This window comes from Microcaecilia unicolor, chromosome 5, assembly GCF_901765095.1.
Source record: "Microcaecilia unicolor chromosome 5, aMicUni1.1, whole genome shotgun sequence".
NCBI classification, from domain to species: domain Eukaryota; kingdom Metazoa; phylum Chordata; class Amphibia; order Gymnophiona; family Siphonopidae; genus Microcaecilia; species Microcaecilia unicolor.
The window spans coordinates 14,725,862-14,741,390 of record NC_044035.1 but is presented as its reverse complement, the minus strand read 5'-3'; the positions used below and the strand labels follow the sequence as shown (position 1 = coordinate 14,741,390).

The window sequence follows — 15,529 nt, the reverse complement described above, 5'->3', positions numbered from 1 at the left end:
CACTGGAGAGATTAAGGCATAACCCTCCCCCCTTACTCTCCCAGTGGTCACAGATCCTCTCTCACCGCCCCTATAACGATTTGCGCGTAAATTCTCACACACATACATTATGGGGGGGTGTGGCCAGGACATTCCAAACTTTTACGTGCATCAATAATTTATTCAGCCGAACCGCACCTAATTTAGGTGCCAGCATTTACACTTGCTTTTAGCAGGCGTAATGGTCAGTGCGGCGCTATTTTATACCACATACAGACCCTTTATAGGATAGCATTCAGCACATAAAATTTTCAGCACTGATTTTTAGGTGCCACTTCCAAAGTTTACCCGTAAGCTAGTATTCTGTAAAGGTCGTTCTTAGCACAGAACCCTAAAATCCTCTTTCTATGAACAGCACAAATCTGAAGTGATTCTTGTCCTCGGAATCCAGCGCTGCCGTCTTACCTTTGCAGGTAAAGCACTTGATGTGGAAGTGTTTGGCCTGGACTTTCAGCACTTCTCCTTTGCAGGGCTCTCCGCACTTCTGGCAGTGAATGATCGGCTTCTCGGTAGCATGGTTGGGGTCCTGAGGGTGGGCCACTGCAAAAGAAAGCCAAGTGGTGTGGTAGCCGTGTTAGTCCACTTTTAAAGGTCACAAATAGAAATAAGTTATTGGACTAACTTAATACATTTTTTTGAAAATTAGTTTTCAAAGGTAACGCTTCTTCAGATCAGAAATGAGCAAATGTTGACAAACGTCATTAGAATATATAAGTGAAACATAAAAGCATTCCAATGACAGTCTCACGGGGAAGAGGGAGGGGTGGGTTAGGTGAGAAACAGGGGGAGCTGGGTGGGTGAGAGACAGGGAGAGATGGAGGGTGATACGAGCGTGACAAAGCAGTAGAATTTTATGGTTTATAGTGGGATAGAAAACCAAGATCTTTGTTAAGTCCTGTCTGGTAGGTGTCAAAATATTTCATCATTTTGACTTCAAAGGTCTTACATTCCTGGATAGTCTTAAAATTTCCTTTTAGTGTTCTCACCATAAAATCATTGATGAGTTTTCTGGCTTTGTAAAGTGCTGTCCCACGGAGTTTAATGCAACAAAAGAAAGCTACAAATGCAAATGGTCAGATCCCAGGATACCACTGCTAAATCCCATTACTATAGGCAAGAATGGGGCTGGGCAGTGAAAGCAGAGCCTGGCCAGTACATAAGAATAACCATACTGGGTCAGACCAATGGTCCATGTAGCCCAGTATTCTGCTTCCAACAGTGGCCAATCCAAGTCACAGGCACCTGACAGAAACTCAAACAGTATCAACATTCCAAGCTACTGATCCCAGGGACAAGCAGTGGCCTACCCCATGTCTATCTCAAGAGCAGATTACGGACTTTTCCTCCAGGAACTTGTGCAAACCTTTTTAAAATCCAGATATGCTAACCGCTATTACCATATCCTCTGGCAACAAGTTCCAGAACTTAACTAATCGTTGAGTGAAAAAATATTTCTTTCTATTGAGCAGGGACTGTCTCTCTATGTCAGGTGTTCAGCGCTGCGTGCGTCTGGTAGCGCTATACCAATGTTAATAATAATAACAATAATTTGTTTTAAAAGTATTTCCTTGTAACTTCATTGATTGTCCCCTGGTTTTTGGTTTTTTTTTTTTGAAAGAGAGAAAAATCTGTTTACTTTTACCCTTTCTACACCACTCAGGATTTTGTAGACCTCAATCACATCCCCCCCTCGGCCTGTCTCTTTTCCAAGCTGAAGAGCCCTAACCTCTTTAAGCCTTTCCTCATACGAGAGGTTATCAATAGAAATCAAACAAAATAAAACATGGAAAAGAAAATAAGATGATACCTTTTTTATTGGACATAACTTAATACATTTCTTGATTAGCTTTCGAAGGTTGCCCTTCTTCGTCAGATCGGAAATAAGCAAATGTGCTAGCTGACAGTGTATATAAGTGAAAACATTCAAGCATTACTATGACAGTAAAATAGATACTATTGGAGATTCTACATGGAATGTTGCTACTATTGGAGATTCTACATGGAATGTTGCTATTCCACTAGCAACATTCCATGTAGAAGGCTGCGCAGGCTTCTGTTTCTGTGAGTCTGACGTCCTGCACGTACGTGCAGGACGTCAGACTCACAGAAACAGAAGCCTGCGCGGCCACATTGGTGATCTACAAGGGCTGACTTCTACATGGAATGTTGCTAGTGGAATAGCAACATTCCATGTAGAATCTATAGAAATCAAACAAAATAAAACATGGAAAAGAAAATAAGATGATACCTTTTTTATTGGACATAACTTAATACATTTCTTGATTAGCTTTCGAAGGTTGCCCTTCTTCGTCAGATCGGAAATACTATCTGCTACCACATTTGCTTAGTTATTTCCGATCTGACAAAGAAGGGCGACCTTCAAAAGCTAATCAAGAAATGTATTAAGTTATGTCCAATAAAAAAGGTATCATCTTATTTTCTTTTCCATGTTTTATTTTGTTTGATTTCTATTGATAACCTTAAGAGTGGACTAACACGGCTACCACATTCCTCTACTCATACGAGAGGAGTTCCAGCCCCTTTATCATCTTGGTTGCTCTTCTTTGAAACTTTTTGTAATTCCGCTGTACACCGAGTGCTAATATCCTCCTGCAGGCACAGAAACGGTTCGACTTTAATGAGCAGTAGCTCTGCTAAGGAGCTTTTTGGCATTTTTAAACTCTTCTTCTCTGGGTGTTCAAGGTTTGCCCTAAGGCACAACATGCCTCAGCTCTTTGAAGATTTCCTGTCATTACATGAGAACACATTGTCCCAGGAATAATCAGTAGCAACGTTGCCCAAACCACATCAACCCCTCCTCCTTCTTCCCCTTATAAACCGAGGCCTGAGGAGATGAACAGATTTCACTACCATCAAAACACACAGCTAGTTTACTGCATGTTGATAAAAACCATCTGGTACCTTCCCCACCCCCCACCCCAACCCCAGTCTGATCAGCTGACCTGCAGCACTATTCTCTGGCCATCGACCTTCCATGCTCTGCGCTAAAGAGATCTGAGATAGAACCAAGTGGCATTTGGCTCATGTAGGTCATTACCGCCCGGTTACCACATGAGACGTGGAGGGCCATAATCGAACATGGGCGGCCATCTCTAAGGGCAAACTAGGGAAGGGGCGGAACCGACCGTATTATCGAAAAAGATGGGTGCCCATCTTTCGTTTCGATAATACGGTCCAGCCCGCCCAAATCCCAACATTTAGGTCGACATTAGAGATGGGCGAACTCGGTTTTTGCCAATAATGGAAATGGAGAGCGCCCATCTCAAAAACGCCCAAATCCAAGGCATTTGATCGTGGGAGGGGCCAGCATTCGTAGTGCACTGGCCCCCCCTCACATGCCAGGACACCAACCGGGCACCCTAGTGAACTTCATTAATTGCTCCCAGGTACATAGCTCCCTTCCCTTGGGTGCTGAGCCCCCCAACCCCCCCAAAACCCACTCCCCACAACTGTACACCACTACCATAGCACTTATGGGTGAAGGGGGGCACCTACATGTGAGTACAGTGGGTTTCGGGTGGGTTTTGGAGGGCTCACATTTACCACTACAAGTGTAACAGGTAGGGGGGGATGGGCCTGGGTCCGCCTGCCTGAAGTGCACTGCAGTACCCACTAAAACTGCTCCAGGGACCTGCATACTGCTGTCATGGAGCTGGGTATGACATTTGAGGCTGGAAAAAAAAATTTTTAATTTTTTTTTTTTTTAGGGTGGGAGGGGGTTGGTGACCACTGGGGGAGTATGGGGAGGTCATCCCCGATTCCCTCCAGTGGTCATCTGGTCAGTTCGGGCAACTTTTTGAGGCTTGGTCCTGAAAATAAATGGGCCAAGTAAAACCGGCCAAATGCTCATCAGGGCCGCCCTTCTTTTTTCCATCATCACCTGAGAGCGCCCTTCGCTATGCCTCCGACACGCCCCCCTTAAACTTTGGCCACTCCTGCGACGGACTGCAGTTGAGGGCGGCCAAAATCGGCTTTCGATTATGCCAATTTGGCTGCACCTGAGAGAAGAGCGCCCATCCCCCGATTTGTGTCGGAAGATGGGCACCCTTCTCTTTCAAAAATGAGCTGGTTTACCGCTAGGTCAATGGCTGGCGGTAAGGTCTCAGACCCAAAATGGACGCGTGGCAATTTTCATTTTGCCGCACGTCCATTTTCGGCAAAAATTTTTTTTTTTAAAGGCCTTTTTTTACAGGTGCGCTGAAAAACAATTCTGCGCGCACCCAAAACCCGCTCCTACACTACTGCAAGCCATTTTTCAGCGCAGCTTAGTAAAAGGACCCCATAGACTCGACATAGAATTGTGTTTCAGCCTACGGCCTGCTTCAGGAGCCTTTTGATCAGGAACAGATAACAACATCTTCAATGTCGTGTCTTTTCAATCTTGTGACACCAAAGATGGGTCTTTAAAAAGACCTATGTAGCGGCATTACAAAATGTAGACAAAGTCTGTGTCTTCTAAACATAAAGCTTAAAAAGCAACACTGTGATGTGTGTTGAGATGCTGACCAGACTCAAGTCTACTATAACGGCAAAGTCTAAGCTGTAGGATAATGTGACTATATTTAAAAATGTAAGTGTTTCCAAAGTTTTCAAGAGCAAAAGAGGAGTAGGAACAGAACCAGGCTCTTCAATAAAACAGAGCGGAAACGGTCAGAGTTCAAAAAGAAATTTATTAATTGTAGACTCTACAAGGTACTCTGTTTCGGCACTACAAGTGCCTTCTTCAGGAGTCTTATTCAGGGCCGCCAAGAGACTAGGCCGGGCCCAGGGCAAGGCCGCCCCGCCTCCACACCCCCCCCCCCCCCCCCCGCTGCTGCCACCCACCATCGCTCCCCCTGCCGCCCCCCATCGCTGCAGTCCCCAGTCTCACCTGCCTGCCTCCACGGCTCCAGGCCCCCTGCATTCAAAGCGTCAGTCGCTGCCTCTCTTGAGTCGCGGATCACCTCTCTTCTGGCCTTCCCTCCCTGTGTCCCGCCCTCGTCTGATGTAACTTCCGGTTTCCGCTAGGGAGGGACACAGGGAGGGAAGGCCCGAAGGGAGTCGATCTGTGACTGCTGCTTCGAATGCAGGGGGCCCGGAGCCGAGGAGGCAGGCAGGTGAGACCGGGAACTGCAGCGCCAGCGGCCTGACCCCAGCGCTGGGCCCCCCTGGAGGCCCGGGGAATTTTGCCCCCTCCCCCCTCTCGGCGGCCCTGGTCTTATTACTTGTCTCAAAAACGTACCGGATAGAGTCATAGAGGATACAATATTCTGTTCTTTAAAAAGACAAGCAGGGCTACTCTAGCACTCTCTGTGTCAACCCAAAGGTCTTTTTTTAAGACCAGAATATTTTATCCTCTGTGACTTTATGCGGTACGTTTTCAAGACAAATAAGAAGACTCCTGAAGAAGGCACTTGTAGTTGCCGAAACAGGGTACCTTGTAGAGTCTACAATTAATACATTTCTTTTTGAACTCTGACTGTTTCCGGTGTGTTTTATTCAACAGCCTGGTTCTGTTCCCACTCCTCAGAAGCTTAGCCGAAATTGGGTGGCGGAGCAGGTGGGGGAAGAGAGGTTGTTGGTTGGGAGGTGAGGATAGTGGAGGGCAGACTTATACGGTCTGGGCCAGAGCCGGTGATGGGAGGCGGGAAATACTGCTGGGCAGACTTGTACGGTCTGTGCCCTGAAAAAGGCAGGTACAAATCAAGGTAAGGTATACACATATGAGTTTATCTTGTTGGGCAGACTGGATGAACCGTGCAGGTCTTTTTCTGCCGTCATCTACTATGTTACTATGTTACTCTTTCGCTCGTGAGAACATTCGTGGGATACATTCGTGAGAACATTGTCCACTCTGGTGGTCTTGTTGCTAGTGTTTCCCACCCCTAGCTGTCTGTTCGTCTGTCCAATTTAGATTGTAAGCTCTGTTGAGCAGGGACTGTCTTTTCATGTTCATTTGAACAGCGCTGCGTAAGTCTAGTAGCACTATAGAAATGTTTAATAGTAGTAGTAGTAGTGTTTCCAAAATTTCCATAAGTGTGTGTGTGTGTGGGGGGGGGTTATATTGCTGCATGACAGCTGTTGGGCAGTGCACTCTAAGACATTATTTAGGAGTCCGCCAAGCACTACTCATACCTAAATGCCTAGTGCCCCCACCCATGTTAAGTCTGACCCTCCCTCCAAATATCAGGTCTGGTGATGCCACTGCCTATACATGGACTAAAACCCCAGGTCTGTTCCCTCTCTCCTGCTCTCTGTATCTGTCCCAAGTAGAATTAAATGTTGTCACAGGAAGGTGATTCCAGGCATCCACCACCCTCTTAGTAAAGGAAGTAGTATTTCAGGGCTTTTCCCATCTAGTAGATAACCTCAGAAACACAGCTCCACCTTAACTGGAGCTGAATACCAAGAAACAGGAATAGGCAAGATAAGAATTAGAGTGACTCAAGGTACAAATACCTCTCATGGAAGTTGGAACCATTAGCAAATAATAATCAGTGAAGCAGCCAATGGTCATACTGGACAAGAAGTTAATCGGCCAATACATAAGGGCTGGAAATAACCCTAGAAATTATTCAGTACATAAGTACATAAGTATTGCCAAACTGGGGCAGACCAAAGGTCCATCGAGCCCAGCATCCTGTTTCCAACAGTGGCCAATCCAGGTCACAAATACCCGGCAAGATCCCAAAAATGTATAAAACATTTTATACTGCTTATCCCAGAAATAGTGGATTTTCCCCAAGTCCACTTAATAACGGTCTATGGACTTTTCCTTCAGGAAGCCGTCCAAAACTTTTTTAAACTCCACTAAGCTAACCGTCTTTACCACATTCTCTGGCAACGAATTCCAGCGTTTAATTACATGTTGAGTGAAGAAACATTTTCTCCGATTCATTTTAAATTTACTACATTGTAACTTCATCGCATGCCCCCTAGTCCTAGTATTTTTGGAAAGCGTGAACAAGTGTAACAACGAACAAGTGTATCAACCAATCACTGGATCAATGCTAAAGGCCCACTGTACTGCGGGCTTCTGGGCCTCAATGTCACAGGTATTAGAGCCAATTAGCGCTGGACAAGCACTGGCGTTAATCTGCGCAGAATGCTCAAGGGGCTTTAGCGCAGGAAACAACATGCGTACCGAAGATGGCGGCAAATTGTACTTAAATGTAGTCAAACAGACGTTAATGAGGTCGTTCGCTATTCCCTCCAAATGCTCAGAGAATAGCACACAAAACAAATCCTGCTCTTAACGCTGGAAACCTACCGCCAGTTGGGAGCTGGCGTTGGGAGGTTTGAAGAAAGGATTTCTTGTGATTTTCTCTTTAAAATTTGCCAGTTTTGATTTGTTTTGGAAGCAGAAGGAAGCCCGTGCAAGTCTCTAAGAGGGTTTTTTTTTACTAAGGCGCACTCACATTTTTGGCGTACGCTTAAATTTGGGGGCGCGCTAAACGTTAGAGATGCCAATGCATTCCTAAGGGCGACTCTAATGTTTAGCGAAACCAACAATTTTAGCGTGCGTTAAAAACGTGAGTGCGCCTTAGTAAAATACAAACTAACTAGCGCATGTGTCAACCTTTTCATACCTGAGCACACAATTCTGGAACGCGCTGCTGCGCAACTTAAAAACGATTTATGAATTAACTAACTTCCGCAAACTACTGAAGACCCATCTCTTTAACAAGGCATTCCACAAAGATCAACAAATGTGAACTCCTCCACATACATCCAGAATTGTCTTACTATATATCTGCTTGTTATACTACTATCATGCTTTATCATTATAATGTTACCCAAGATCCTTCTGTAATACTAAATGCCTATTTTCTTATATAATTCCATTATTCATGATGTATTGTAAGCCACATTGAGCCTGCAAAGAGGTGGGAAAATGTGGGATACAAATGCAATAAATTAATAAATAAAATAAAATATGCCCTAAGTGCCGGTACTTCCCCCCCCCCCCTAAAATTTTATTGAAGTTTGACAACATTAGAAAAACACAGCAACAACAATAAAAGAGGGGGGAAAAACTAATTATCAGATACACTGCAAATAGGTGAAGTTACAGACAGAGAGATATACTATATGGCACCCCGACATAATAGACCATACAAAAAAAAACCCAACAAAATAGACTAAAACCAAAACAGACCATGACAAAAAAAAGCCTCCCCAAAAAAACCCACAACAAACCAGATTTATGATTCTCACTAGATACCAAGTGCGGATAGTGAAGTCAAGCCGTAGGCAGGTGTCAGGACTTTCTCAGTAATTTATGGCTCCTCCACTTCTTTGTACCCTTCAAATTTGTACCATTCAAAAATAAATCTATTTCATCAGGCCCTTCTGTCGGGAGTCTATTTTGTCAGGGACTTTCATGTCGGGAACTTTTTTTTGTCTGGTTTCTTTTCTCTGGTTTCTTTTGACTTGTTTCTTTTGACCGGGTGCCTGTACTACTACTACTACTACTACTACTACTATTTAGCATTTCTATAGCGCTACAAGGCATACGCAGCGCTGCACAAACATAGAAGAAAGACAGTCCATGCTCAAAGAGCTTACAATCTAATAGACAAAAAATAAAGTAAGCAAATCAAATCAATTAATATGTACGGGAAGGAAGAGAGGAGGGTAGGTGGAGGCGAGTGGTTACGAGTCAAAAGCAATGTTAAAGAGGTGGGCTTTCAGTCTAGATTTAAAGGTGGCCAAGGATGGGGCAAGACGTAGGGGCTCAGGAAGTTTATTCCAGGCGTAGGGTGCAGCGAGACAGAAGGCGTGAAGTCTGGAGTTGGCAGTAGTGGAGAAGGGAACAGATAAGAAGGATTTATCCATGGAGCGGAGTGCACGGGAAGGGGTGTAGGGAAGGACGAGTGTGGAGAGATACTGGGGAGCAGCAGAGTGAGTACATTTATAGGTTAGTAAAAGAAGTTTGAACAGGATGCGAAAACGGATAGGGAGCCAGTGAAGCGACTTAAGGAGAGGGGTAAATATGTTAGACATAACAGTATTGGTATTAATTAGACTTCAAGCATCTAACAGACTTCCATCGGTGAGCACAATTTCCTTTTACTTAGGATCGTACCATACTTTTCTGCAATCGAAAATTCAAGCTTCTGGTGCTGACGTACAGATTGCCACCAAAAGTGAACACTGAAAAATCTGGATGGTTTCCAGTGTGATAATTAAGCTTTTGTACTATAGATAATAAAATATCAAACAACTTATAATGAGAGTCCGGGAGAGTGATCTGTGGAGGGCAGTATTTGAAAATGGTTATAGAGAAAGAGAGAGTACAATTAAGATTGAAGATCTTCTTAACCACAAGCCAAACATCATTCCAGAAGGTCTTCGTATATTCATATTCGAGTTCCTATTTCAACACTACAGTTCCAACCCTTGTTAGTAGAAGTTAGTCTAGCGCAGAAAAGCTTACGAGGTGTCCATAAAGATCTATGGTATAAAAAGTACATTGACTGAAGAAATGATGAAGACACCGACGGTTTTATTACTGAAGTCCACATGCGAGACGATTGCTATTCTGATAAATCACATTCAGTTGCCGTGACTTTTGAAGACCTGGGATTTGTTTATATGAGCAAGATATTAAATGCCTATATATAGCAGAGGCCTTATAACCTTTGGTGATAAGGATTTGCGTCATGGAAAGCATAGATGGTTTATTTGGTATCATTGAGGTTATAGGGTTTTGTGGAGCTATACAGGGGCCCTTCTGCCAAGCTGCGAGAAAAAGGGGCCTGCACTGGCGATGGGGGGCCATTTTTCCCATGTGCCAGGGCCCTTTTTACTGTAGTGGGTAAAAGGAACCCCAGGCACACATGGCCATGCGGTAAGAAAACTCTTACCGCATGGCCATGCAATGGGAAGCCCTTACCTCCACCTATTGAGATGGCAATAAGGGCTCCCGCACTAACCCAGCAGTAACCAGGCAACGCATGGCGATGCCCGATTACCGCAACGCAAGCCATTTCCAGGGGTCCCACAGTGTTGTATCTGTAGCTATTTGCTGTAATAGAGAAGGGCGACAAAAATGATAAAGGGGATGGGACGACTTCCCTATGAGGAAAGGCTAAAGCGGCTAGGGCTCTTCAGCTTGTAGAAAAGGCGGCTGAGGGAAGATATGATAGAGGTCTTTAAAATAATGAGTGGAGTTGAACGGGTAGATGTGAAGCGTCTGTTTACGCTTTCCAAAACTACTAGGACTAGAGGGCATGCGATGAAGCTACAAAGTAGTAAATTTTAAACGAATTGGAGAAAATCTTTCTTCACTGAACGTGTAATTAAACTCTGGAATTCGTTGCTAGAGAATGTGGTAAAGGTGGTTAGCTTAGCGGAGTTTAAAAAAGGTTTGAACGGCTTCCTAAGGAAAATGTCCATAGAACGTTATTAAATGGACTTGGGGAAAATCCACTATTTCTGGGATAAGCAGTATAAAATGTTTTGTTCTTTTTTGGGATCTTGTTAGGAATTTGTGACCTGGATTGGCCACTGTTGGAAACAGGATGCTGGGCTCGATGGACCTTTGGTCTGCCCCAGTATGTCAATACTTACGTACTTATGTGTTTGGAGTAGTGGAAATGATAATAAAGATTTGTTATCTTCATTCAGGATATCTTTAAGAGTCCATATTCCTTTGTCTATCCATTCCTTCCATAAAGAGTTTTATTAATAAGAACATGTGGATTACTCCATATAGTCTTGTGGATATGGAATTAATAGGATGAGACATTGAGCTATCAAATTCAATTAAGCATTTGACATTAGAAACAATTACAGAATCTATTTTGCAAACTGGAGATGAAGAGCTAGATATTAAATGATATGGTTTAAAGTGTTTTAGAATAAGGCCTTCAATAACTAACGGGATATAATCAGGATCATCAAAAAAACAATTATATCCTTGTTGAAGAATGATAGCTTTATGATAGGTACACAAATCGGGAAAAAAGAGACACCACCTATACATAGTAACCTGGAGAGGCATAATCGAACGGCGGAGGCCATCTATATGGTCGGCGCCGCAAAGAGAGGTCCAGAACCATATTATCGAAAAAGATGGCCGGCCATCTTTCGTTTCGATAATACGGTTGGGGCCGGCCAAATGTTAGAGATGGCCGGGTTTGAGATAGCCAGCATCGGTTTTCGCCGATAACGGAAACTGAGGTCGACCATCTCAAACCCGGCCAAATCCAAGGCATTTGGTCGTGGGAAGGGCCAGCATTTGTAGTGCACTGGACCCCCTGACATGCCAGGACACCAACCGGGCACCCTAGGGGGCACTGCAGTGGACTTCAAAAATTGCTCCCAGGTGCATAGCTCCCTTACCTTGGGTGCTGAGCCCCCCAAATCCCCCCCCCCCAAAACCCACGACTTTAAAGGCTTCCCAGCTGGTCGTTATAGGTAATTGAGAAGTATTATTAAACTGAAAGAACTCCTTTATAAAAAGTTCTATACGAGTTTTAACCTGCTCGTCACTTAAAAGACTAAGGTGGAGTCTCCTTAGGGGAGATTTAAACAGAGCTGGTGATTCCCATTTTAAAGTCAGAGAAATTGGCGCATGATCTGAGATGAGTATAGGTGAAATATTAGATGCTGAGGTGGAGTTTATCAATGGATGTGATATTAAAAAATAATCCAGTCTGGAAAATCTATTTTGTGGAGAGGAAAAAAAAAGTATATTCCCTTGAAGTAGTAGGTAGTAATCTCCAAAGATCTGACAGGTTTGATTGCAATGTTAATGAAGTTAAAGTGACAGAGGATTAGTGGGTGTTACTTTCAAGTGAAAATGTCTACCTAACCAGATATCCATTGGAAAATTAAAGTCCCCTACTAAAATAATAGTGATGGAATGGAATCAAAAGTTTGTATTTTTTGAACGGAGGGACATAAAAAAGTTGGGTGAGTCAGAGTTTGGAGCGTGAACATTGATTAAAAACACATGTGTGCTATGAACAGAGATTTTAACAATCACACATCTGCCTGGTGGATCTATATCGTGTTCCATTATTTGTGCAGTTAGATTTTTATGGAATAAAATAGAGACCCCATTCTTCCTTCCATCTAATGGACAGTCAATGGAAGATGAAATCCAATTGTAATATTTAATCAAGGCAGTTAAGTTAGGTATACGTGTCTCTTGAAGAAAGTTAATCTCTGGCTTTAGCTTTTTAAGATATACAAGAACCTTCTTCCTTTTAACTGGATGTCGCAAACCGTGTACATTCCAGGAAACTAAGGTCAACGGAAGGCCAAGATCAGGTTTAGTCAGGTTAGAAGATACAATGGAAAGGGTAGCCTAGAACACCTTTGCATTAGCAGGTACCAGAGGTTTATAAAGAGAAGAGTATTGCAGGAGAGAAACCTAACGGCATAGAGAGCTAAAACAGCCAACAGCGTGTCTATAATTAACGGAGCTGCTGAGTGAAGGCTAGAGAACTCATAAAGATCCCCCTACAATGATATATCTATGCTGAAAAGTACCCAAGGGAGCCTACTAGTAATTAATCCAATATGGATTCATTAACATATAGTACTTGAATACAAGTGAACATTAGAGCTAAGTATCAATACCGATAAAATGTACACATGGTAGACTTACTCAATTGAAAATAACATGAAAATATTAAGAGCATTATAACATTTTGAATCATTTATATATGCAAAAGGAAAACTGCATAGAGCATTATTAAACTGACTTGGGAAAATCCACTGCTATTTCCGGGATACGCAGAATAAAATGTATTGAACTTTTTTGGGATCTTGCCAGGTATTTGTGATCTGGATTGGCCACTGTTGGAAACAGGATGCTGGGCTTGATGGACGTTTGGTCTGTCCCAGTATGTCAATACTTATGTACTTGGGATTCTGAATGGAATGTTGCTACACTTTGAAATTCTGCATGGAATCTTGTTATTCTTTAGAATTCTAGAATCTTGCTACTCTTTGGGGTTCTGGTGGAATGTTGCTACTATTTGGGTTTCTGCCAGGTATTTATGACCTGGATTGGCCACTGTTGGAAACAGGATGCTGGGCTTGATGGACCTTTGGTCTGTCCCAGTGTGGCAACACTTATGTCCTTATGCACTTATGCCATTATTAAAACTAGACCAACAGGTCTGTAGCTGTCCATCTCCTCCTTGTCCTCATGTTTGTGTAGTGAGATGAAGAAGGGAAGTTATCAATGTGGGCTATCGTTAAGGCAGGCTATTTTCACACAGTTCTTGCTATTTCAGCACAGGGTCTCATTGCACAAAATGCCCAGCTGGAAATCACCATATCCTCTCTCCTTCCCTATCCTGTCTCATCTTGAGCCTCTCCTCTCTTTTCCCTGCCCACCTCTTCCCAGATTTGACAGCAGTTGCAATCAGACTCGGCACCAGACCAGGCCATTACATACAGACTTGTGTTTAAGTGTTGCTGTGTTCCACTCTCACCGTCCCCCAACGTGAACACCTGAATCAGAGGACGATGTATGCCTTAATGTAACCTGTTCAGATCTTTACTGAGAGGACAGGCAAAATATCAAAATAAATAAATACACATATGGACCTGTGTTTAAAGGCCTCATTACTGCATAGAGTCTGATTGTAACTTCTACTGGGTACAGGAAGAGGTAAGAAAGTGGTGGAGGAGGTTTTATGACCCATCCCAACTCGAGACATTTATTACATCTAGAAAGACAGCTGAAACAGTAGTTTCAACTAGTGATGTTGTTTGAAATTGGAACATAGTGTCCTTTACACCTCTGCTACTCTTTTGTAATTGTGTTTATTTCTTAGTAATATACCTTCAATGATGTTTGTATTTTGAACTCAATTTGAGGACTTGTATTGGTTTGAGGGAAGTTTCATAAATGATATATTGCCTATTATATTGTAACCTCATTATATCCAATTTTTCTGAACAAGTTTGTATACTTGAAAAGTTGAAATTTAATAAATAAATAAATTAAAAAAAAGAAAGTGGTGGAGGGGTAAGGAAGGAGGGGGGGGGGGAGATGCAGGACATGGAATGAGGATAGGGAAGAGGACAGGATGAGGGGATAGGAAGTGGAGGTTAGGGGAGGGTTGGAGAGGGGAAGTTGGATGCTAGGAGAGGGTATTGAGGGGAAGTGGGATGCTGACTACCCAGGGAACAAGGTTGGGAGGGGAAGTGGGATGCTAGCCACCTGGGGGAGAGGGTAGGGAGATGTTGGCCCCCTGGGGGAGAGGGTTGGGAGGGGAAGTGGGATGTAGGCCACCTGAGGAAGAGGATAGGGTGGGGAAGTTGGATGCTGACTACCTGGAGGAGAGGGTTTGAATGGGAAGTTGGATGCTGACCACCTGGGGAAGAGGGTAGGGAGGGGAAGAGCTAAGCTGAGCTAAGTGGGGTAGAGCCTTGAGCCATCTTGGCAGATGCTAAAGATCTGCACAGGGTGTCAGATACCCTTGGGCTAGCCCTGCGCAGGATAGATAGGGTGGGCCTCATGGTTACACAAGGAAACTTGACTGGGTTGAGGAAGAAGGATCATGGATCTGTTGGAGCACCACTGGTCTAAGTAATATGTATAGAGAGGGACCCACGAGGGTGTGAAGGCTGTACAGCACAATCCTCTGTAACTCTCTTCCTTTCTCCCCAGCACAATCCTTTCCAACTAGCAAGAAGAGAGTAGCATTTCGTACCTGAGAGTGTCTCATCCTCTTCTGGCTTCTGTCTGGAGTCTGAATGTGTGGGACTGGAAAGGCTCCGCACAGTTCAGACCTCAGAGTGAAGCTGGTTGAGGAGGAGATAGATACCAGTAAAATGTGCTGCAATTAGAACAGAGAGGGAAGAGGATCAAGGTACAAGGATTCCCCTAAAGCAGAGGGTGACTGCTTCAATTCCTCCTTCCCTAGGGACAACTCTGCATGCAGACCTTGGCTTAGGGTCTACATAAAGCTATGTTGTCACATCTTCTGCCTGTCCAGGAACAACACGACAGTTTGCCAACAGGAAAAGGAAAGCCAGAATATCACAAAGAAAACAACATCTAATAATCTCAGGAAAACTATCTGGAAAGCCCCTCCAACTTGCCAAACCTCATCGCACCTCACCATATGACTGGAATGATTTTCATGATAGTACTGTACAGAGGTGCAGATGATTTTTCAACAAAAGCCTAAGGAGGCAATTCTATAACTGGGTGCTAAAGTTAGACACCTAGACACAGCGCAATGAGCCCGAATTCCATAACAGTCTCTGGGCACTCAGATTCTGTGTTCTAAAATACTAGAACAAATCAGCATCTATGTGCCTATATTTAGCCATGCCCATAAGAACATAAGAATGGTCCATCTAGCTCAGCATCCTCCAACAGTGGCCAATCCAGGTCACAAGTACCCGGCAGAATCCCAAAGAGTAGGAAGATTCCGGAATCCCCAAAAAGAGTAGGAAGATTCTAGAATCCCAAAGAGTAGCAAGATTCCGGAAACCCAACGAGGAGCAAGAT

The 15,529-nt window shown here is 43.7% G+C and overlaps 1 protein-coding gene across 1 annotated transcript in view; it reads right to left on the bottom strand.

The window, feature by feature from the left end:
* LOC115471043 (actin-binding LIM protein 1-like) overlaps nucleotides 1-15,529 on the bottom strand; it is a 264,144-nt gene that overhangs the window by 80,089 nt on the left and 168,526 nt on the right. Inside the window, exon 2 of the mRNA XM_030204711.1 lies at nucleotides 445-579. Coding sequence (XP_030060571.1) covers nucleotides 445-579 — 135 coding nt within the window. The remainder of the gene's footprint in view (nucleotides 1-444; nucleotides 580-15,529) is intronic.